Source organism: Ursus arctos, unplaced genomic scaffold (genome assembly GCF_023065955.2).
Source record: "Ursus arctos isolate Adak ecotype North America unplaced genomic scaffold, UrsArc2.0 scaffold_2, whole genome shotgun sequence".
Lineage (NCBI taxonomy): Eukaryota > Metazoa > Chordata > Mammalia > Carnivora > Ursidae > Ursus > Ursus arctos.
The window spans coordinates 94,908,496-94,931,578 of NW_026622874.1; the positions used below are offsets into that span (position 1 = coordinate 94,908,496).

Consider the following 23,083-nt stretch of genomic DNA (forward strand, 5'->3'; position numbering starts at 1 on the left):
TGCAAATGTCCATCCCATTAGTCAGTCACCTAGTCTGTGCCTCTCAAATCTGTCCATCTTTCTCCCTTGACTTTATTACTTTTGGGTCCCTTGGTATCCCTGCCACAAACTACTACGGTTCCTTCTAAGGGGTCACTCCAAGCATCACAGGCTGTGACCGGGACACTCCCTTCCTTTGCCACTCTCATCTCTTGATATTTTCCACCTCAACACCCCCGAAGATTTGGGTATGTTGTCCCGAATTTACCGAGTTGACCCTGCTGCTCCTTCTGCCTAGAACGTTCGTCTCTCATTTCTCTGCCTAGTGAAGTGCTACTTATCTTTTCACAATCAACTCAAATGCCCTGTCCTCTGAGGGTGCTCCTAATCCTCCGAGAAGAAATGGCTACCACAGGAGGATGCCCTCCCTTCTCTGCTAGGTGATCAGAGGAGGCTCCGTAACTATGGCATCTGACCTGGAACTTAGGTTTTACTTGGGGGGATACTTCTTACCTCAAGATGAGAAGAAATGGGAGAAAAGGGCCTGGCACTGGCACACACCACGGCTTTCAGGGACACCTCGCAGTCTAGCCCTGCTCAAGAACAGGCTGGGAAGGTACATTCTGAGGTCCGTGAAGATCTTTGGACCAAGGGGGACGATTTAACAGGGAGAGAATTATGAATGAGTGTGTTTTGGGTGTACTGGATAGCCAAACACACTGTGGACCATGTGGGTGTAGTCGGCTTGGAGAAGCAGCTGGACTGTCCTCACTCTCCAGGCCATTAGTGCTGTCTTCCTACCAGTGCCCTTTGTACAGCACTCATCACAGGACTATCCTTACTTGGGCCTCTTATTTTTTCAGGGCAGGCTCTTACTTTTTTCCCTCTGAAGCTCCCAGTACGAGCCCTGAACACTGGAGGTGCCAGCAAAGGCTACTTGAATTAATGGATGTATCTTTAATAGGTACGCCATTTAATACATTTTTCCAAAGAAGCTTCTCTATTATCTTTTCCACCAAGCCGCTAAAAACAAACATCATACTAACATCCAGGTCTCAACCACTTTCTCTTCCAGAAGAAGTTAACTTTGGGGTGAGCAATGCTGAGGTTCCAGCTGTCCTTCAGTCGAACCTTCGCGTGGATTAGGTCTTGGGTTTCTTCCCGCCAACCCCTCCTCCCTTCCGCCCCACCCGCGCATCCCCGGGCGTGGCCGAGCGCTGCGCCTTTAAGGAGGGGGCGGAGCACAAGTGGAAAGACAAAGCCCCTGGCCGCGCGCTCCCCCTCCCCCTCCGGCGCACCACACGGACAGTGGTGCCCGGATGTCGGTGTCGCCGTCGGTGACAGATGGCGCAGTGTGTGTATATGTTAAGGGGCTTCTCTGGCCTGACCTCTTTGAATTCCAAGCCTTTCGGTCCCCCGCAGTCCCCCATTTTCAACTCCGCCGCTGGAGGCCCGCAGGCCTGTCACCAGCGCTTACATAACGTGACCTTTCACCTCTTCATACTGCCCTCTAGTGCGCTGCAACCCAACTACGCGGCCGGGAAAGGGGGCGGGACCCAAGCGTAGAGCGGCGGCTCCCCTGAGCCAATAGACTGTGAGCGCTGATCAGCTCTCCGCCTATTGGAGCATTCGCCACCGGCGCCACAGGGGAGCAAGTTAGTGTGTGCGCTGGCCGGGCGGGGGGGAGGAGGGGAATCTCCCGCCATTTTTCAATAATTTCCTCCGGTGCAGCTGAGGAGGAGTCGTGACCGCCGAACGCAGGGACCCGTAGCGAAGGTTGGGCCGGAGGCTGCGGGGCGGCGCAGCGGTGTGCGTGGGAGTTCCGTGTCCTTGCGTCCCGTTGCATGGCCCTCGCGCGTCCGCGCCAGCACTGAGGGAGCCGAGTTCGCGCCGCCCTCTCACCCCTCCCCTCCCCCACCCCACCCCCGGGAGCCAGGCGCTCGCTCCGGGCCGCGGGGCCTAGTGTTGCGCCGCGGGCTCTCCGAGGAGCCGCCACCTTCCGGGCCGCCGCCTCCGCCGCTGCCACCGCCGCGATGGCGCCGCTTCTGGGCCGCAAGCCCTTCCCGCTGGTGAAGCCGCTTCCCGGCGAAGAGCCTCTCTTCACCATCGCGCACACTCAGGAGGCCTTCCGCACCCGGGAGTATCCTTTCCAGCCTGGCCGCCAGGCCGCCCGCGGGGTGGGGCGGGGTGGGCCGGGGGCTCGCCGGGGCCGGGCGGGCCGCGCAGCCCGCGCCTGTGGCAGCTGTCAGCGCGCCGGACGCCGGCGGGCCTGCATCCCGAGCCGGAGCTCGAGCCCGCCGTTCCGCGGGGTGGGGGCGCGGGCCGGCCCGGAGCCCCGCGCCCACCATCCTTTCCCCGGCTCCGCACTTTGTCCCCGGGCCTCGCTTTCGAGGAGCGGCCCCCTGCCCCCGGGTGGCTTTAGGCCCGAAGTACGAACGGGAGAGGGCTTTCCCTTTGCTGCTTTTTCTTTCTTTTTAAATTAAAACCTTCAACTTAAGTTTTTGAAATTGTACCCACGCGGCCTCGTGATCCGGCTTGTGCAAGATTTTTTTGTGCGTTTTACCCGGATCTCCGCGGGGGCTCTTGTGTTTCTCTACTCCCGAGAGGAGACTTGAGGCTGGTGATGAACTGACAAGATCGTGAGGCACGTAACCAAGAACGAATTTCCAGACTTAGGGGAAGGGGAAGAAAAAGTTATCTTGGAGGAGCTGATGCCTGCCTTCCCCGGCACGCGCAGGTTTGAAATGCTGACGATTTAGGAGGAGATCGGTATTTGTTTTTCAGTGAACATTTAAAAAATACGAAGGCATACTTAAAGTTTTTATGTTGTGTTTTAGGACTAGGAGACTTTTAAAGAAGACGCATCCTCTTTTCTAATCATCGTTTAAGTTTCCTTGCACAAGCTCAGAGTCTTTTAGTTGTATGACTTTATTTACTTTTTTCTTATATGGATGCCAGATGAGTCCTTTTTGAAGCTTAAGTGTAAAAAAGAAGTAGATTTCTGAATCATGCCTTCTTTAGTGTATGGAAAGCTTCAAGACTGAAGGCCATTATATTATTGAGTTTCATCAGCCCTTTTCCTTTGGAAGAACTGGATTTCTTAGTGTCTGTTTGCTTGCTTGCTTCCGTATGGAAGGAAGTGCCTATGTGAGCGATGTCATTTGATTTCATTTCTCTTTGATCTTTAATATAATCTTTTACAAGATAACCTCATTTTCATCTTGTTCGATGCAGTTTGTGGATTTGGGTGTTTACATACAAAGGGACCTGGAAAGTGAGCCTGTGCTGTAGGAAGGCTCTTGGAGAGAGAGCTACAGCATCTTGTAGCTGAAATGGATCTTGGGGATGGTCAGGTTCTCCTGCGTTGTCTGCCAAGTGGGCCCACAGGGTTGAGGTTGACTTGTTAAAGGTCAAACACTGAAATGATGAAAGTCAGGGGTAGAATGCAGTGCTTTTCTACCCTATCACGTAAGTAAATCCGGAAAAGAAGGCAACTTCTGTGTCAGTTTGTGGTGTGAGGTAAGGTGCATTTCAGGGAGGGGTTCAGGTAGTAATCTGGTTCTTTTTCTTGTCCTGTTAGGACTTTTGGAAAGCTTTGGAGAAGTACTCCAATTCCACTGAATACAGCATTATTCTAACAGTGTCCTACTTTTTTACTTTTGTTTTTTGAGATATTTAAAAACGTCAGTGGGGTAAAAAAAATTACTGTGGGGATCTGCCATATCCTTTTCAAATGTTATTTAAATACCATTTTTTGAGCACTCGATGGGTACTCACTAATATTGTCAGATGTTTATTTTTCATGTCTGGTTCTAGTGTAGTAGAAGAAACACCCAACAGAGACAAGTTCCAAGTCTGTGATAGGTATTGAGCCAGGAAAAAAATGGCTATAGATAGTTAATTTAGAACTGGCAGCCCAGGCCTCTTTGTATCATTTACTGAAATCATTGAAATATAATGATATATTTGAGGAGATTCTGTTAACGATGACAGTTGAAAATTGAAACCTGAAACTTTTTAAATGTTAGGTATTTTAAAAAAAGTCTTCATTTAAAAAATTTCCCATACCGGTATTTAGAACCCTTTTAAACAAAGGAGTTCTTAAATTGCGTTGCATATTGAGGGAGAAATTGCTTCCTTGGGAATTTCTACAAGTGGAAGCACTTTGAGGATGGTTTAAACAGTTGTACTGTGTGGTTGACAGGTTGGCATATTTATTAGGCTCTTAACGACTTCATAGAGAACAGGTATGTGGTTGGTTAACTGCATTTGAAGTATGTTATTTCCTCTTCTTAATTTATATTTACAATTCTGTTTTTAATAGAATTTGATACTTTAATCTTGTCCTAACATCTACCTTTTGATTGCATGTATATGCAGTAGCATATAGTGAAATATTTTATTAACTTAAAGCTTTGAGTGTTGGTATGTTCTTGAAGGCATTATTGTACCTCCTCATTAAACTTACAGTGGTAGTTGGGAATGATGCACACATTTAATGCCTGGATTTTATATATTAACGATTATGTTTATTGTATTATAGCTTTGAATCTATGGTACATTACTTCCTAGGTTAGTACTAAGGCAATACACTAGATCTTCCTTGGAATGATTAACTTTATCAGAATCAATTCTTGATGTGATTATCCAGCGATAGGATAATCATAGTGGCTAAGTCAAGATGGGTTTTGAGGAGGAACAGAAGCTATAAGCAGCCTGCTGTAGGTTAATGTTTTTGTTGTAGTGCTTTATTCTCCTCCGTAAAGCTTAGAAGCAACTACTTCATAACCTTTGTAGTCTCAATATAAGAGAGCTTTTAAATGATGTGATGAGGAGGGGCTGTTAGGACGCAGTTAATCTGGCAGTGCGAGGAGTGACAAGAGCATGTTTTAAGAGTTGGAGTTAAATTGTAGTTGCAAGCCAGGATTTTATTGGATGTTGGAATAGTGAGTTCTTCTGTTGATTTTTATAATTTAATTTCTTTAAAGAAGTTACACTAAATGAGAATTGCTTTTAACTTGATGATAGACTGTTGCAAAGACAGAAAAGAGGATAAAAAACAAATCTTGAGTTGGTGCTTTGTCATTTCCCATAGAACTCTTAGGGTTATAGTTATGCTTATTTAACCTCCATACTTTTCTGGGCCACTTCCTTTCAGGCTATCAAGTACTTTATTGAAAGAAACAATCCTTACAAGGCTAAAGAGAACAAAGAAACAGCATATTGTGGTAAGGAGGTAGCTCTTGAACTCAGCAAAAAGTAGATGCATAAGGAGATATATAGGATTTGAGAATATCTTGTCATTTATAACTTACACAACCTTTGGAGAATTGCTTTGACATTTTGTCTGCAATTATATGTGCAACAGTGGCTGGAACATAAAAACCTCAATTGGCGTTTGCTCTGAGTAGTTACTTGAGAGTAAGTGACTTATTTTGGTAACCTAAAATCTGAAATAGGATTTAGAGACAGCTGACTGAATATCCTTGTAATGGGCTTTTTTTCTCTTGATTTTGACTTTTTTCGCTTTTTCTCTTAACGTAAGTCAAAGTAATAATCAGAACAGAGTTACAGAAACTTAAAAATACTCAATGTTGGGGTTGTAGGAATTTTAGTTTTGAACTTTTGAGATTAATCTTAGATGACTAGTCAATTAAAAATTTCATGTATTGTTAGAGGGCATTCATTCATTCCTAGATGTAAATCTTATTAGGTAAATAGTGCTGTCCAATAGAAATATAATGTGCCAAATAAATAAATAAAATCTTTAAAAAAAAAAAAAAGGGATGCCTGGGTGGCTTGGTCGGTTAAGTGTCTGCCTTCAGCTCAGGTCATGATCCCAGGGTCCTGGGATCGAGTGCCGCATTGGGCTCCTTGCCCAGTGGAGAGCCTGCTTCTTCCCCTGTTTGTGCATGCACGTTCTCCCTCTCTGAAAAATAAATAAAATCTTTTAAAAAAGAAATATAATGTGAACCACGTGTGATTGGTTTTTCTAGTGGTCACATTTGAAAAAAAGGAAGACAGGTGAAAAAAAGGACAGACACATTTTTTCTTATTCCAGGACCCCGTCTAAAGGAGCAGTCCCTGTCTCTAATGTGCTTTCCTAGTGGCCAAAAGACCTGGAGGCTACCATGATGGCTTTTTAAGCTTTTGGGTGGTGGCATCTGTCCTATCCGTTCCCATCTGTTGGTCAAAGCAAGTCACGTGGCTAGCCTAACAGCAGTCGGGAGGGGATAGGCATTACTCTGAGACATTGCGAGCCACAGGGCAGAGGGTGGAGAAGTAGAGTCCTTTTATGGAATGGAGGTGACTGTATGGAAACGAGAATACAATCTACCATATTTCAGGTTTCAGGGACTGTTTTCTGGGGAAGGTTATTTCTAAGTTGAGACCTAAAGTATGATCAGAATGTAGTTAGATGAAGAGTGGAGGGCTATGCTTTTTGAAGAGTTTGTGAATTTGAAGGTTCTTGAATTTTTAAAATGGGAAGTTTTCTATAGCTGGAGTGAAGGAGTGGGAATGGAGACAGAGCTGCTTAGTGGGGCTGGACCACATAGGTCCTTGGGAGATAGGCTGAAGAGTTTAGACTTTTCCTTAAGTTTATGGGAGGCTGTTCACAAATTCAAGGAGGATGGAAGCAGGCTCCTAGGAAGTTCACTGTGGCTGCAGTGTTGAGAATGGATCTGCAGCCTAGAGACTAGTGGCAGCTAAACTAGTGAAGCCGTTATTAAGTAAACTAGGCAACAAGTATGGGGGTCTGAACAAATTTACTAGCCCTTGAGGAGAGAAGTACAGTAGATTTCAGAAATAGGTAGATTTGACAGGATTTAGTGATTGGGGAGGAATCAGGGATAACGTTTTGGTCGTCATTTGGTTAGTGGGTCATTCTCAGATAACAGAGAACGCTGGAAGAGGGTCTAGTTTTTTTTTGTTTTTTTGGTTTTTTTTTTTCTTTTTTGTTTTTGTTTTGACTGGGAATGGGTGGGGAGGGTAGGAAGTATTTAGTTTGGATGTTCTCCTGTTGCATTGCTGGGGATATCCAAATGGAGGTGTCTGTATTGCTAGTGTATTATAGGGGCCTGAAGTTCAGAGAGGAGACTTGAGCTGGTGATAGAAATTACTAGCATATAGATAGTAATTGAGCTTATGGAAATGGATGCGGTCACCCAGAATGAGAATGCTCTACTGATAGTGATTTTTCAAAGGAGGGTGAGAAAGATATGTATCAGGGTAGAGGGAACTTTTATTGTTTGCAAAAGCATGATCAGTAAAAAAAAAATTGATATTTTAATATGTATTGTTGGAGGAAAAAAGTTTCTCCCCTTTTTCTTCTTTTTTTTTTTTTTTTTAAAGACTTTATTTATTTATTTGACAGAGATAGAGACAGCCAGCGAGAGAGGGAACACAAGCAGGGGGAGTGGGAGAGGAAGAAGCAGGCTCATAGCGGAGGAGCCTGACGTGGGGCTCGATCCCAGAACGCTGGGATCACGCCCTGAGCCGAAGGCAGGCGCTTAACCGCTGTGCCATCCAGGCGCCCCCCCTTTTTCTTCTTAAAAGAATAAAAATCATGGAACTTGCTCAACAAAATCTTGATTGGTGGAGTGATTTTCAGTACTGTGGGAGCCAGAGGATTGCTTCCCAGTGTGAGCATATTTGCATTTCAGGGGCCTGAGGGCAAATGAGATTTTAAAGTAAGAAGAAGAACTGGGTTTAAAAACAAATAAGATTGAGAAGAAAGATGTTTGGGTGAGAAGCATAAAGGACCAGAGAAGGATTACCAGTGAGGCCAATTAGAATGTTTAAAAATGTTTTGGCTAGCTGAGAAGTGAGGATCAGAGGCTGAATTTGAATAATGGCTTTGTTTGGAAGGGGACGGACTGAACTGAGCAAGAGATACGTGGTTGCAATTAGGGACTGAAGAACTGAGGAGGATTCCCCTGGTTTCTGACTTGGACATTAGGACCTTTCAGTGGCATTGGGAGTAACTGTTAAGGAGCAAGCTTAGGAGGGAGGGAAGGGGTAATAAGAGTTTAGTTTAGAAAAAGTTGGATTGGAGGTATCATTGAGGCATCTGGGTGATAACACGTAGATCAAAGGAGGATGACTGGGCACATTATTCCTACTTTAAAAAATAACAGCTAATAACAAAAACGAAAATTCTTTCTTTAGGACATGTTTGTTTATCTCACATTCTCTCTGATTACACAGTGAATTTCTTCAATATAAGTTATACTGTGTTAGACTGTTATCAGGCTTTTGAATGTTTAAATCTACTTATTGATTCTTTCTGTCATTATTTTACCTCCCCTTCCCCAGTGCAAACAGACAAAACCAGAAAACAAATTTATCTTGTTGGTTAGTTACGATAATGTCGCTTTGGAAACCATGCTGTTTCCTTTTCTCTCTGTAAATTTTTATAAATTTTCAGTGAGATTGAATTTACATAATTTTATATGGAAGCTTGCCTCTGGTTTTTGCTGGTACTCCTTTTTTTTTTTTTTTTTTTTTAAGATTTTATTTATTTATTTGACAGAGAGAGACAGCCAGCGAGAGAGGGAACACAAGCAGGGGGAGTGGGAGAGGAAGAAGCAGGCTTCTAGTGGAGGAGCCTGATGTGGGGCTCGATCCCAGAATGCCGGGATCACGCCCTGAGCCGAAGGCAGACGCTTAACGACTGCGCCACCCAGGCGCCCCTGGTACTCCTTTTTTGTTTAGTCATTTAAATATTAGCACCATCCCCCCATGAGGAAAATAGACTTACTGTTTTGTTTTCGGCAGATCCAGAGAAAGATACAGTAAGGGAAGCTGCTTACACTATTGGCTAAAACTACTGTTTTTGGATTACCTATGGATTTGTCCCTGTCTTTTCACTGATTATTAATCCTGGAAAACAAAGAATATCCATATGTTAAAAATGAATTACTTGTTTAGTTGTAAGGTAATATTACAGACGAGCTGTTTAAATACTTTTATTTCAACTACTATAAAAAGTGTCACTTGGAAAGTACAGAGATTGGCAGCTAATTCTCTAGTTGTGGTGTCAGTTTATTTTCTTGGGTAGCATCTGTTGTTGTGCATAAAGCAAATTAGTTACTTGTCGTTTGAATTTGAATGTGGCTGGCTGGTAGTGAATTCTAGTTGGGATGGGGTGTGGAAAGTTACCATTTATATGGCACTATCTAATGGGACGTTCTCTTCCTCCATCTGCCTTACAAAGACCATTGTCTGGTAAATGACTTGTGAGTTGGTATTATTGGAGACAACATAAAGACTGGGTAAATATGGTATCAAAATAGTTTTTAGGGCTTTATGGAATTTATTTTTTAAACTCTAAGGATCAGTAGGTGTTTCTGAGGTAGATTGAAAGTCTTCTAGTAAACAGGGTTATTACAGACTGCCTATGAGACTGGGGTAGTCCTCTCATCTTTCCATGGAGTAGATTCTTAAGCTTGCTTACCATCTGAGTTGTGTAACAATTCCACATACCTTAAATTCTTATTCCTTATGACTTGTGTTTAATTTACCTTTATTTTTCCTTAGAAATTTTCAGCGTCGTGGGAGTCTTCCTGAAACAGGTGATTTGAAGAAATCATATTTATAACAAAATATTAATTTTATAAAAAACTTTATTTTTAAGTAATTTCTGCACCCAGTGTGGGGCTTGAACCAACAACCCCAAGGTCAGGAGTCTCATGCTCCACCAGCTGAGCCATCCAGGTGCCCCTGAAATATTAATATTTTATTTGTAAAACAAAAACATGACAAACCATTTTAGTCATTCTTTAGCTTTAATCATTTTGTTTGGATTTGCCACTTGAAAACTGATTTCAATTTTAGCTTTTTCTGCTGTACATTATAGAAAAGATGCTGTAGTTTTTTGGTGTGTGTGTTATAAAGTATTTTATGGATATGGGTAAGTTGTCTCTGTTGCTTGAATATTGTTTTCCTGAGCCGCTGCTAACAGAGAGTATGAGGCCCGCCTGGAAAGATACAGTGAGCGCATTTGGACATGTAAGAGTACTGGAAGCAGTCAACTAACACACAAGGAGGCCTGGGAGGAGGAACAGGAAGTTGCTGAACTGTAAGTAATGGAAGCATTGCCCTTCTAGCACCATCTTCATATTATTAGGAAAGGGGGAATATTAACAGTAAAACAGTATTTATATTTAAATTTATGGGCATACATTGGAATACATTACATTAGTATAATGTGTTGGTGTGTTAGTGCGTTTGCCTAGTGGCATTTTGCTGGTAACAAAGTATGTGGATTATATAGTTGTGTACACTTATTTAGGTATTTACGAGGCTTTTGAGTATTCTTGCTCTATACTTTTACCTTGAAAATACTCTGGAAATGTGATTTTTTGTTGTTTTGTTTTTTAGAGAGAGTGTGAGCACACATATGAGAGGTGTGGAGGGACAGAGGGAGAAGGAGAGAATCTTAAGCAGGCTCCATGCTCAGCGCAGAGCCTGAGGTTATGACCTGAGCCGAAATCAGGAGTCAGACACTTAACCAGCTAAGCCACCCAGGGGTCCCTGGACTTGTGGTTCTGAGCAAGGAAGTTGATAATAATCTAGAAGGGGTATGGAGGCAGCAAATTAGAAAGTTTTTTTGTAATTTTGTGGTCATTTGAAATTAGGACAGTCTTTACAGTAGCTATCAAAAATAAATACACAGTTCGAAGACAGTTTATCTAAGTGGGGTGGTTGAATGAGGTGTCTTTAAAAATCTGTGTTCAAAGTACCTACTCATCTGGGTATTTTCTCAAAGAAAACACTCAGAATTTGGGCAGTAGGAGCATGCAAAAGGTACCTGGACACCAGGGGTAATAACAAAACAGAACTCTTTTAGGAATTGGGAATAGAAGCTTTTTCTGTGGATTTTTCATTGACTTCTCTTGAAAGCAGATGAGCAGAGTACATACAATTGAGTAATCTGATACTGTTCTCTTTTGCTGGTGTGATCGCACTAGGTTCAGTTGAGACCTGGTTCTAGTAATGGCTCCATCACTGACTAATAATTAGTTGAGTCTGTTAACCTGGTGCCTGTTTTCTTCTTTGCTTGGTTGCTTACATTGTTCCATTTTGGATTAGCGTACTTTATGTATATGTTTTGTTTAGTGTACTAGACTAGGGGTTAGCTAGCCTTTTTCTGTAAAGTGCCAGTTAGTAAATATTTAGGGTTTGTGGGCCACATGATTTCTGTCTCAGCTATTCATCTCTGACATTGTACAGTGAAAACAGCCATAGGTAAAAGTAAATGAATGTGAATGGCTGTAAATAAAAGATTTTATTTACAAAAACTAGTGGTAGGCTGAGTTTGGCCTATGGGCTGTTGCCAACCCTCAGTAGTAGCTTGTAGACTTCTTGAGGGCAGGTCTGATATTTGACTTATTCTGGAATTGGTTATAGTGGCTAGATCCTCTGCACTATATAAGCACTTACTGTTTGCTCTTTGCAAATAGAGATAATACTACCTTTTCTGGGTGTCTTCTTGAGACAAAAAGATGTATGTGTGAAAATTCATTGTAAATAAAAAGATGGTAATCATTAACCCACCACAAAGAGTATGAAGAGTACTAAGGAGGAAGTCAGTTATTGTTACTTGTAATATGATTATGTACCAGAAAAACCCAAAGAGAATCAAGTGAAAAACCGTTAGGAATAAATAAGAGAATTCCGTTTCAAAGGGTAGATAAAATCGCTTTCCTACATACAAAGAGACAGTGGGAATTTAGAGGCGAGAGACCAACCTGGAGTTGTTAGGGAAAACTTCATGGGGCTTCATGAGGAAGGTGACACTTGAGAAAAGTTTTCAATTAGCAATAATCGCGCCTCGGATAAACCTCATTGGCTACGATACTGCCACTGCGCAAAGCTGGGAGGTGACACTTGAAAAGATAGTTTGTATCAAATTATAGAAGACAGGATGAGACATTTGCATTTATTCAGTGAAGAGTAGGAGGACAGCAATAATTTTTGAACAGGAGAGAAACAGGATTGGAGTTAGGCTTTGTGATTAGTCTGGAAACAGTGTGTAGGATGAGTTAGAGATGGAAGAGCAGATGGGAAGTTGATGTAGGCTAGCTAGGCTAGAATTCAGGTAGAGAGTCATGGCATTATTGGGACTAGAAATAATGAGATGGATTCTCTAATCCTTCCTGAAAAGAGGGTTTTTGGCCCTATTTTAGAAGAGCTCTACAAACTTTCTTCTTGAGAAGTCATAATACACATTAGCATATTAAAGATTTTTAGAAGACCTCCAGTAGAGAAACTGGTTTGGTTTAACCTTGTGGGTTTCAAACTTATTTGACCTTAGAAGACGTTACAGCAGAGGGAAGTTCTGAAGAACACAGTTGGGGCATGTTTTATGTGATTTGATAACGAATAGAATATAGGGTGTGATGGGAGGGATTGCTAAAAAAGTATGGTTTTACAATTTTTATTCAAAGTAGAAGTCACTTTCTTTCCATTTATAGAAGTAATGCATACTTGTTACAAGAATCTAAGCAATACAGAGTTAATATAAGGCTCTGAACATCACTGGCCAACCTCACTCCCCAGAAGTAACCATGGGCAATGAAGTTTTAAGTCTAGTGACTGGGAGTGATGGAGAATGTGCATTTATAGGGCCTGGGAGAAGGCCTCATGAAGTTAAGAAGTCTGAGGACATCTTGGGACGGATTAAGCTGGGAGGGAGGATGGTAGGGAGAGGACAAAGGTAACAGCCTTAACAAAGGCAGAGAGACTGGAAGCTTATTGATTGGACTGGGGAATAGCAGATAACTCCGTAGGTAAATTGTAAGGCTGTATGATAAGAGATTTTAAGGCTAGCGGTCAGTTGGAGGAACATTTTTAGTTATAAACAGTACAGAGTGCCTGGGAATATTATGGTAGTAAACCTAATAGGCTGTCAGCAGTGCATGAATGCCACGTTGCGCTCTTCATTTGTTCATGTTGGGTATGTTAATTAAAATTCTTTGTTAGTTTAATAAGTGAAAAGTAGTACTTTTGTTTTACTTTTGCAAGGGCTTGGGGTTCAAGTTATGGTTCCAACATGTTAACCCTTCCTGATTTATTTCCCTTATTCACAAAGTGAAAATTCTAGATACCTCACAAGGTATTGTGAGACCTAAATGAATGAATGCATAGGAAAGAATTTTATTGACTGAGATCTAACACAAATAGAGTCAAGTTATGGGCTTCTAACAAAAAAAAAGGATAAAGGATATGAGTAAATTATTCACACCTAAAAAGGGAAGTCTGCTGTACAAACAAATGGAAAAATGTTCAGCCTTACTGTTGATGTGCCCATTAATTTTATTTTCCAGTTGAGAAAATTAACCTGGATAGGCCCATCTGACAGAGCTTTTTAACAGTTCCTTCTTTGTCCTGTGTGCCACATGGTTTTTAAGTTTTGTATTCCCCAGTGCCTTCTTGTATTTGCTAAAGAAATGTTTGCACTAACCTGAATTAATTCTCTAGATAGGTTTTTTCTGCATTTTCTTGGTAACTAATAACATGTTTGTTTAGTTTGAAGGAGGAGTTCCCTGCCTGGTACGAGAAACTTGTTCTGGAGATGGTTCACCATAACACAGCCTCTTTAGAGAAATTAGTAGATACTGCTTGGTTGGAGATCATGACCAAATATGCTGTGGGAGAAGAGTGTGATTTTGAGGTAAGCCCCTATTTTTTTTTTTTTTTTGTACAATTTGACTCACTAACCATACATCGAGATTAGAACTTCCAGCATAGATTACAGAGTGTAGTTCCATGTCTAAAATTGTGTTATATTTGAAGTCTGCTTTACTTAGGATCAGATATTGTAAGGACCAAATTTTAGAACTATATTCATTGTTGGGAATGTTATATATTATGTTAGTATTATGGTAATTATTGGGGCACCTGGGTGGCTCAGTCGGTTAAGCATCTGCCTTTGGCTCAGGTCATGATCCCAGGGTTCTGGGATTGAGCCCCGCGTCCAGCTCCCTGTTCAGTGGGGAGTCTGCTTGTCCCTCTCCCTTTGGCCCTCTGCCATTCCCCCCTGCGTGTGCACTCTGTGTCGCTTGCATGCTCTCTCTCACAAATAAATAAAATCTTTAGAAAAGTATTATGATAATTGTTATACTGTGTACCATTGCATCCTTGTTTGCCCTGTTCTATCTCTTTTTGGTAACTGTGCTATCTTGGCTTTTTTTGGTTGTGTAATTTTTCATACTTTGTTACAAAGACTTTCAGGTAATGTTTAATCCACATATGTGGTACCAACAAGCAAAGGATGTCATTTCACTACAATAATGAGTTGATTTTTTTTTTTAGTTAAAAAAAAAAAAAAAAGATTTGCTTTTTTAATTTTCTAGCCCAGATAGCTTAAGAGTAACTATGATTAAAGTGAAAACCTGACACTAAAGCAATCCCTATATAATCCTTTGAAAGCTTAAGGTAAGATTCAGGAGGAAGGGAACTAATATTTGTTAAATATCTGTATGTACTGGACACTGGGCTGATTGCTTTGCCATAATGTCTTGCAGAATTTGTACAGAAGATGTGGTAAACAGGCCCAAATATGTATTTTTTTTAATTTATTATTTTTCTTTTTTATTTAAATTCAATTAACATATGTTGTATTATTAGTTTCAGAGGTAGTTTAGTGATTCATCAGTTGCTTATAACACCCAGTGCTCATTACATCATGTGCCCTCCTCAATGCCCATCATCCAATTACCCCATCCTCCCCACCCATCTTCCCTCTGTCAACCTTCAGTTTGTTTCCTATAGTTAAGAGTCTCCTATGGTTTGTCTGCCTCTCTGATTTTGTCTTATTTTTCCTTCCCTTCCCCTATGTTCATCTGTTTTGTTTCTTAAATTCCACATATGAGTGAAATATATGATATTTGTCTTTGACAACTCATTTCACTTAGCATGATATCCTCTACTTAGATCCCTGTCGTTGCAAATGGCAAGATTCCATTCTTTTTGATGGCCGAGTAATACTCCAGCGTGCGTGTGTGTGTGTGTGTGTGTGTGTGTGTGTGTGTACACACAACATCTTTATCCATTCATCTGTCAGTGGACATCTGGGCTTTTTCCATAGTTTGGCTGTTGTGGACATTGCTACTATAAACACTGGGTGCATTCCAGGCTCAAATATTTAAATAGCTTGTTAGGGGCTTCTGGCTGGCTCGGTTGGTGGAGCATGTGACTCTTGATCTTGGGGCTATGAGTTCAAGCCCCACATCGGGTGTAGAGATCACTCAAAAAAAAAATCTTGATGACTGGATTAAGAAGTTGTGGTCCATATATACAATGGAATATTACGCAGCTATCAGAAAGAACGAGTTCTCAACATTTGCTGCAACATGGACGGCACTGGAGGAGATAATGCTAAGTGAAATAAGTCAAGCAGAGAAAGACAACTATCATATGATTTCTCTCATCTATGGAACATAAGAACTAGGATGATCGGTAGGGGAAGAAAGGGATAAAGAAAGGGGGGGTAATCAGAAGGGGGAATGAAACATGAGAGACTATGGACTATGAGAAACAAACTGAGGACTTCAGAGGGGAGGGGGGTGGGGGAATGGGATGGACCGGTGATGGGTAGTAAGGAAGGCACGTATTGCATGGTGCACTGGGTGTTATACACAACTAATGAATCATCGAGCCTTACATTGGAAACCGGGGATGTACTGTATGGTGACTAACATAATATAATAAAAAATCATTAAAAAAAATCTTGAAAAATGTATCTTGTTCAGATTGATATTTTAAAAAATATTTTATTTATTTATTTGTCGGAGAGAGCACAAGCAGGGAAAGCGGCAGGCAGAGGGAGAAGCAGACTTCCCTCTAAGTAGGGACCCCCATGCGGGACTCCATCCCAGGACCCTGGGATCATGACCTGAGCCAAAGGCAGCCACTTAACCGACCGAGCCACCCAGGCATCCCCGGATTGAAATGTTTTAGTTAAAGAGTGGTTTCAGCTGTATGTAATGAAATAGCTGACTAGCAGTGTCCAGTACTTCTCAAACTTTAGCCTGAATAAAATCACTTGGAAGACTTCTGAATATACATTCTCGGGCACCATTCCCTGACAGTTTGCTTCAGAAGGTCAACAGTAGGGCCTAAAATATACAGTTCTGAGCATCTCCAGGGTGTGATGATAACACTCTGGGGACAACAGTTTGAGTAGGATTGGCTTAAGCAATGAAGACATTTGATTATCTCACATAGAAGTCTTAGATGTAGGTAGTACCAAGTGTGGCATAGAGGCTGGATTATACTGTCAAGGACCTATACTTCGTATCATTCTGCTCTGCTCTTCTCAGGGTGTGGGTTTTGTCCTTAGCTTTGTTGCCTCTTGGTTGTGAACTTGTGACTATATTCAGAGTAAGAAAACGCTTACCTAAGCATTGTAAGAAAATCTTTACCAGAAGTGTATACTCACCCCCCACCCTTATCTTTACATGTTATTGGCTGGAATATGTCTATATAACCATCCTTCAGTATGAGAAAATGAGTATTGCCTTTTTTTTTTTTTTAAGATTTTATTTATTTATTTGAGAGAGCGCAAGAGAGAGCATAAGCTGTGGGGAGGGGCAGAGGGAGAGGGAAAAGCAGGCTCCCTGCTGAGCAGGGAGTCAGATGTGGGGCTCAATCCCAGGACCCTGAGATCATGACCTGAGCTGAAGGCAGACACTTAACCAACTGAGCCACCCAGCACGCGTCCCCCCCGCCCCCCCCCCCCCCCCCCGCCTTATTTTAAAGCCTCAGAAAAGGCAGCCTGGCAAGAGAAAAGAGGGAGGGGAATGGCTCAGGTAGTCCAACGGTAGCTAGTAAATGATGGGACAGGGATTCAAACTGTTGGCTCTTTATGTGGTTCTAAAGTTCTTGTTCTTTTCCCTAATTTACTTTGACTCCCTGGAGCTCCTAGCTAGTTCTTTTTATATTTGTAATGTCTGTGGGTTTTATTTTATTTTATTTATTTATTTTTAAAAGATTTTATTTATTTATTTGACAGAGAGAGAGAGACAGCCAGCGAGAGAGGGAACACAGGTAGGGGGAGTGGGAGAGGAAGAAGCAGGCTCCCAGCAGAGGAGCCTGATGTGGGGCTCCATCCCAGAACGCCAGGATCACTCCCTGAGCTGAAGGCAGACGCTTAACGACTGAGCCACCCAGGCGCCCCTGTCTGTGGGTTTTAATCACATACTTTACATTAGAGTCCTGGCAGGAAGGAGATGGCATATTCAAATGGTGTAGTTGAATTGAATTTAATACAGGGACTATAGACAACAGACAACAGTGTGACTTAGGTTATGGAAAACTAACAAGGAAAGGCTAAGTACCCAATTGCTATCAACAGTAGAGAGACTACCACTTCTAAACCCCAAAGAAACAAGGGAAGGAGTGGGTATGGGACCTAGAAGAGAGTAATGTAGTTGTAGAAGGGTACTTCGATAGTAAGAAGTAACCAGTTTCCTAGGGAGATAGTCAGGGGAATAAATATCCCAACATAACTTTTCTTCCACCATCTGATTTTTTGCTCTTGCTTCCTATGGGCTGAACTCACTAAAATCTAAAAGTCAAGGGAGCCGTTTGGTGTATGCCACCAAGATCAGCCTGTATAAGCACAGAGTAAGGTAGAGAAGAATGAAGAGCGATTTGGAGTGGCAAAAGGAAAATGTGCTGTACACATCTGCAAGGTGAAAAAGGAAAAGTTTGACCAAGGGGAAGAGAAAAATTAGGGAGATAAGTATGCCCATAAATATACGACAAAGTGTTCAAACTAATTAGTAATCCAGGAAAGCATATTAAAGGCCAGCAAGAACATTTTATGCACATCAGATTAGTAAATAAGAAAAAGTCAAAATAATGGCAAGTTTGACAAGAATGTGGAGCTACTGGTTTACTACTATTTTGGTAAACACTTCAGCATTACTGAATACAATTGAATATGCACATACCTTTTGACAAAGGATTTTTTTTCTTAAATATCCTTTTAATAACTAATGTTGACGATCTTCTCATGTATTTGTTGCTGTCCTTTTATTTATATTTCTTTTGATGAAGTGTTCAAATCTTTGTCCATTTTTAAATTGGATTGTTTTCTTGTTTTTGAGTTTTGAGAGTTTTTTATTCTGGATACAGTTTCTTTATTGGGTATATGCTTTGCTTTTGCTCCCAACTAGGGTTTGTGTTTTCATTTTCTTAACAGTGTCTTTTGAAGAGCAGAATTTTTTAGTTTTCGTGAAACTGAATAGAAAGCAACTACAACAGGGCACTTGGGTGGCTCAGTTGGTTAAGCATCCGACTCTTGGTTTCTGCTCAGGTCATGATCTCGGTCCTGGAATCAAGCCCCACATTGGGCTCAGTGTGGAGTCAGCTTGAGATTCCCTCTCTTCCCCCTCTGCCCCGCCCCCCACCTGCACACTCTCTCAAATGAAGAAATCTTAAAAAAAAAGAAAAAAGAAAGCAACTATATCTAATTGTATCTGTAATTACATTTAATATAAATGAACTAAACATTTAAATTAAAAGGTAGAAATTGCCAGATTGGATAAAAAGAATGGAGACATGGTTTATGTCTAGCCAAAAGAACTTTGACAAAGAACAACAAAGTTAGAGGTATAATGCTACCTGATTTTGAGTTTTGATTATGATTATGTGCAATTGGTATAAAGATAAAGACTACTAGATCAGTGGAACAGAACAGCATCCAGAAATAGACTCTTGTACATATATCCATACACACACTACTGATTTTTTTTTTTTTAAGTAGGCTCCACACCCATTGTGGAACCCAACATGGGGCTGATACTCAAAATCCTGAGATAAAGACCTGAGCTGAGCTCAAGAGTCCGATGCTTAACCAACTGAGCCACCCAGGCGCCTCCCACTACTGATTTTTGATAGAGGTGGAAAGATAAGTGAAGAAATGATCGTCTTTTCAACAGATGATTCTAGAATAATTGGATATCCATATGTACAGTTGATATTTATTTATTTATTTTTCAGAGATTTTCTTTTCAAGTAATCTACACCCAATGTGGGGCTCAGACTTAAAACCCTGAGATCGAGAGTCGTGTGCTCTTCCTACTGAGGTAGGAAGGTATACAGATGCTCCTGTATAGTTGATTTTCTTAAAAATGGAAATTCTTGAACCATATTTTATATATATGTCACATTAGTGTTGTGATTGCCTTTTGGCCTTAGTACATTGGTGCGTGAATTATGAACTAGATGGTGATTATTTTGTTTTTTAAGGTATCCTGTTTCAATTTAGAAGTCCAGTAAAGTTGGAAAAAAATCACTGTACTTGGCTACTCCAGAGTTTCAGTGAATTTTTGTCAGGTGAAGTAGGATGGATATTGGATAATATATTCTAAACATCTTTCAGTTTCTGGTTCTTTATTATCTTTGATTCTCTCCTGTCTCCTTTATAGGTTGGGAAGGAAAAAATGCTCAAGGTGAGGATTGTGAAGATTCATCCTTTGGAGAAAGTAGATGAAGAGGCCACTGAGAAGAAATCAGATGGTGCCTGTGATTCTCCCTCAAGTGACAAAGAGAATTCTAGCCAGATTGCTCAGGATCATCAGAAGAAGGAAACAATTGTAAAAGAGGATGAAGGAAGGAGAGAGAGTATTAGTATGTATGATGCTAGCTTTTCTTAGTGAGTTATGCTACTCTATTTTATACACAATTCTTTAGCAATTAGATTTGTAATTGAGTTTTGTAGATAGCTAGACATGTTTTTGCTCATTTATGATTCAGAAAACAAAATATTCACCAAGTAAATCAAGATTTAAATCCACCCCGCCCCCCCAAAAAAGTTTTAAATCTCCCTACACAATTAAGACCAGTGGGAAGTCATTACCTCTGGCTGCTTAGAAATCTGTGTGCACATACCTGTCTACCCGAGATGGGAAAGAAAGTTTGCTTTCCTTTTCTCTAAGTTGGAAATAATGGAAATAAGTGTGGAAGGGGGGTTATTGGAGTAGGAGCAGCTAATTCTAATTTCTGTTTCTTTTCATAGTATAAGCCAATGTGGTGCTTTTAAGATATTTCCTTTTATCTATGTTCTATAATTCAGATCCCTCTCAAATGGGAGCTGCCGGAATTGTGAGACACTAAAAGTAATTTTTAGGGACCTGGAGACCTAACAGTGATGTTTTGGAAGTTGAGAAACTGAGACCTTGCTCACTGGGGAGACTTTTCAGGCTCTGAGGCCTTCACCTGTGTGTGTGTGTGTGTGTGTGTGTGTGTGTGTGTGTAAATAAGGAATTTGACTGGATCCCTTCTTTCTCCAAAAATAGCACTCAAAGGGTTTGTGTATATCGATTCCCTTCCTCGTGACTGTTTGAGGATTAAACAGTTTTACCTCATTATTTAAGTGTCAGTTTGAGTTAGAATGTTACATTAAAATGTTCTTCTATCTGCCTTCTGTTCTATTTTGTGTCTCCAGATGTTTGGGATAGGGGCAGATGGTTTTAGAGGGACGTCCTGATCTAGTCCCAAAGAAGCTTCTGAGATGGTTGTGTAGCTGCTACCCACCCCCCCATTGTTGATACATCAGTTTTGTTTTCTACTCTGTATTATGAATGCTAATGTCTGTTTTTCAGTTTCTCTCTTCTTTTTGACACTGAAGTTTTATAATATGTGTGTGATTCACAGTTCATAAGATTTGAGGTTGATAAATGTTTTGGTTAGGTGTTGGCTCATCTGTCTTCTAACACTTCTTTTCTTCTAGAATGAGGATCGTTGGAATACCAGTGATGTGTTACAGCTGTTAGTTTTATACCTTAAGCGTTGTGTACCAGGAACTGCTGGTTTTAGGCTTTGGCTTATTTTTTAGAGTATGTGCCTTAGTTCAGGTTTTAATTACTGTATGTTATTACTGGATGTAATGTTACTGCTAGTATGTTGGTAAGAGTAGTAGGTGGGCTCAAGAATTCATTAAACGTATCTTCCCTTGATCCTATTCTATATCTGTCTTACTTATTTAAGGTAAGATTCTTGAGAATGTTGTCTCCACTTTCTGACCATCAGTTTATTCCTTATGCTGTTACAGTATAACTTCTGCCTCTTTATTCCTGAAACTGTTCCTAATAAGCTTGTAGGTGACGCCCCTAATTGCAAAATTCACTGATTTCTCCTTTGTGTTTTACTTTTCTGTTCCATTTAACACTGTTGGTCACGCTTTTATCTTTCAGCTTATTTGATACTATAGTCTCCCTTGGTTTCCCAACTACTTTTCTGGGGTGAGGGGTTGTTTGTTTTTTATTTTTTAAATAATTCCTGTACCTAACACGGTACTCAGCTCATGACCCTGAGATCAACAGTTGCATGCTTTACCGACTGAGCCAACCAGGCACCCCTACTTTTTTTTTTTAACCTTCTTTTTCATCTGCCATTCATTAAATTATTTTTCATAGGATTTTTTTTCTGCCTCCTTTTTATTTTTCTATACAAGGGTATTGTTACATTTCATTTCTGACCACAGTTTAAATTCTTCATCTGTATAAATGCTGATGATTCCCAGACCCACGTCGGCTTAACTCCTTAACTCTAGACCCAGTCTTCACGTGCATGTCCTAGGCAGTTCAAATTGAACGCCTGTAAGGCTAAATTGATCATCTTACTCTTTATCTTATCTTCCCAAGGCACGTCAATAAGAATTTGTCCTGCTCTTCTTTCAGCATTCTCTTACTCAGTGAATGACCCCCTCATCTTGGTCCTTAAGGTGGAAAACTTGGAAACTGTTAGCATTTCCACATCTAGTTGGTTACCAAGTCTGTCTTCTAAATGCTGCTTGGCTCTTTCAACCTCCCTTCCAGTTACATTAATTCAGATGTTCAGTGCTATATCTTGTGATTCCTGATCTTCAGTCTCAGTTGCCCTTTTCATTCGTTTTTTAACTGCTGAAAGTGTTTCTTTCTTTTAATTTTTTCATACTAGGGCTCTTTCACAGCATATATCTAGTTAGCTGGACGGGAAATCCTTTGTTCCCTTGGTGCCCATGAGACACATTCCAGTCTCTTTAAATGGCATTCAGTGTTGGGACACCTGGCTGCCTTAGTCGGTAGAGCAAGTGACTCTTGATCTTAGGGTTGTGAGTTCAAGCCCCACATTGGACATGGAGCCTACTTTAAAAGATAATAGTAATAAATGGAATACAATGTTATTTATAATTTGGCCCCTATTTACCTCTTTGGTTTGAAGTTTTTACTATAGATCATAGTCCCTCATTTCATTGCTTACAGTCTCTCAACAAGTCTTACTCTTTCTAGGCCCTTTCCTTTGCCTGTCTTCCAGACCAAGTTAGACATTACTTCTCTCTCTTCTCACAGTATTTTTCTGTGCCAATCTCTGTTACAGTAGTTTATCACAGGGTATTGTAATTTTTGTAGACTCAATAGACTGTATCCGCCTAAGGTAAGGACTTTATGATTCATCTTTATCCCCCATCACTCAGTGCTTAGTGCAGCGTTCATTAAGATTATTAGTATTGAATGAATGGATGAAATTAAAGACTTGTTTTTTTTCACTAATTTTCTATTGATTTGACTAGATGACAGAGCACGTAGATCTCCACGAAAACTCCCTACTTCATTAAAAAAAGGAGAAAGGAAATGGGCTCCACCAAAATTTCTGCCTCACAAATATGATGTGAAATTACAAAATGAAGATAAGGTTAGTTGGCACCTTATATTAAACCTTTTACATGTAGTGAATGTTACTTCAGAAAATATAGGGCTAGTTTTCTCGGAGACAGTGTGCAAAAAAAAAAAAATGTGATGAATGTGTTTTTACAACAAATTCTGAGGGGTTTTCTAGTCTTTGTAATTATGACCTTAAATTGTATTTTTTACCTAGGAGATAGCATGCTTTTTTTCTTTTAATATGAATTATTAGGGTATAAGAATAATTTGCATTTGAGCTTTAAACTCAGTTTGAAAAATAAGAATCAGTTCCCAGCAGTTAAGGACTTTCCCCAGGTAATAGCTCTTCACAGTTAAAAATAAAGCAATTTGTAATATACTTAAACTCAGAAACTGAGTCAGTTCTAATCAGTGCTTTTACAAGGAATCTGTGAAGCTACTAATCT

At 40.7% G+C, this 23,083-nt stretch overlaps 1 protein-coding gene and 1 pseudogene across 2 annotated transcripts in view; one reads left to right on the forward strand and one right to left on the reverse strand.

Annotated features, from left to right (window-relative positions):
- Positions 1-1,627: 1,627 nt before the first annotated feature.
- The window catches only part of BAZ1B (bromodomain adjacent to zinc finger domain 1B), a 63,898-nt gene continuing 42,442 nt past the window's right edge, over positions 1,628-23,083 (forward strand). For both annotated transcript variants that reach the window (XM_057314882.1, XM_026516016.4), the window contains exons 1-5: positions 1,628-2,119; positions 9,944-10,060; positions 13,513-13,657; positions 19,422-19,623; positions 22,547-22,668. In XM_057314882.1, coding sequence (XP_057170865.1) covers positions 2,013-2,119; positions 9,944-10,060; positions 13,513-13,657; positions 19,422-19,623; positions 22,547-22,668 — 693 coding nt within the window. In that variant the 5' untranslated portion in view covers positions 1,628-2,012. The remainder of the gene's footprint in view (positions 2,120-9,943; positions 10,061-13,512; positions 13,658-19,421; positions 19,624-22,546; positions 22,669-23,083) is intronic.
- On the reverse strand, positions 11,659-11,859 carry LOC113268015 (U4 spliceosomal RNA; annotated as a pseudogene).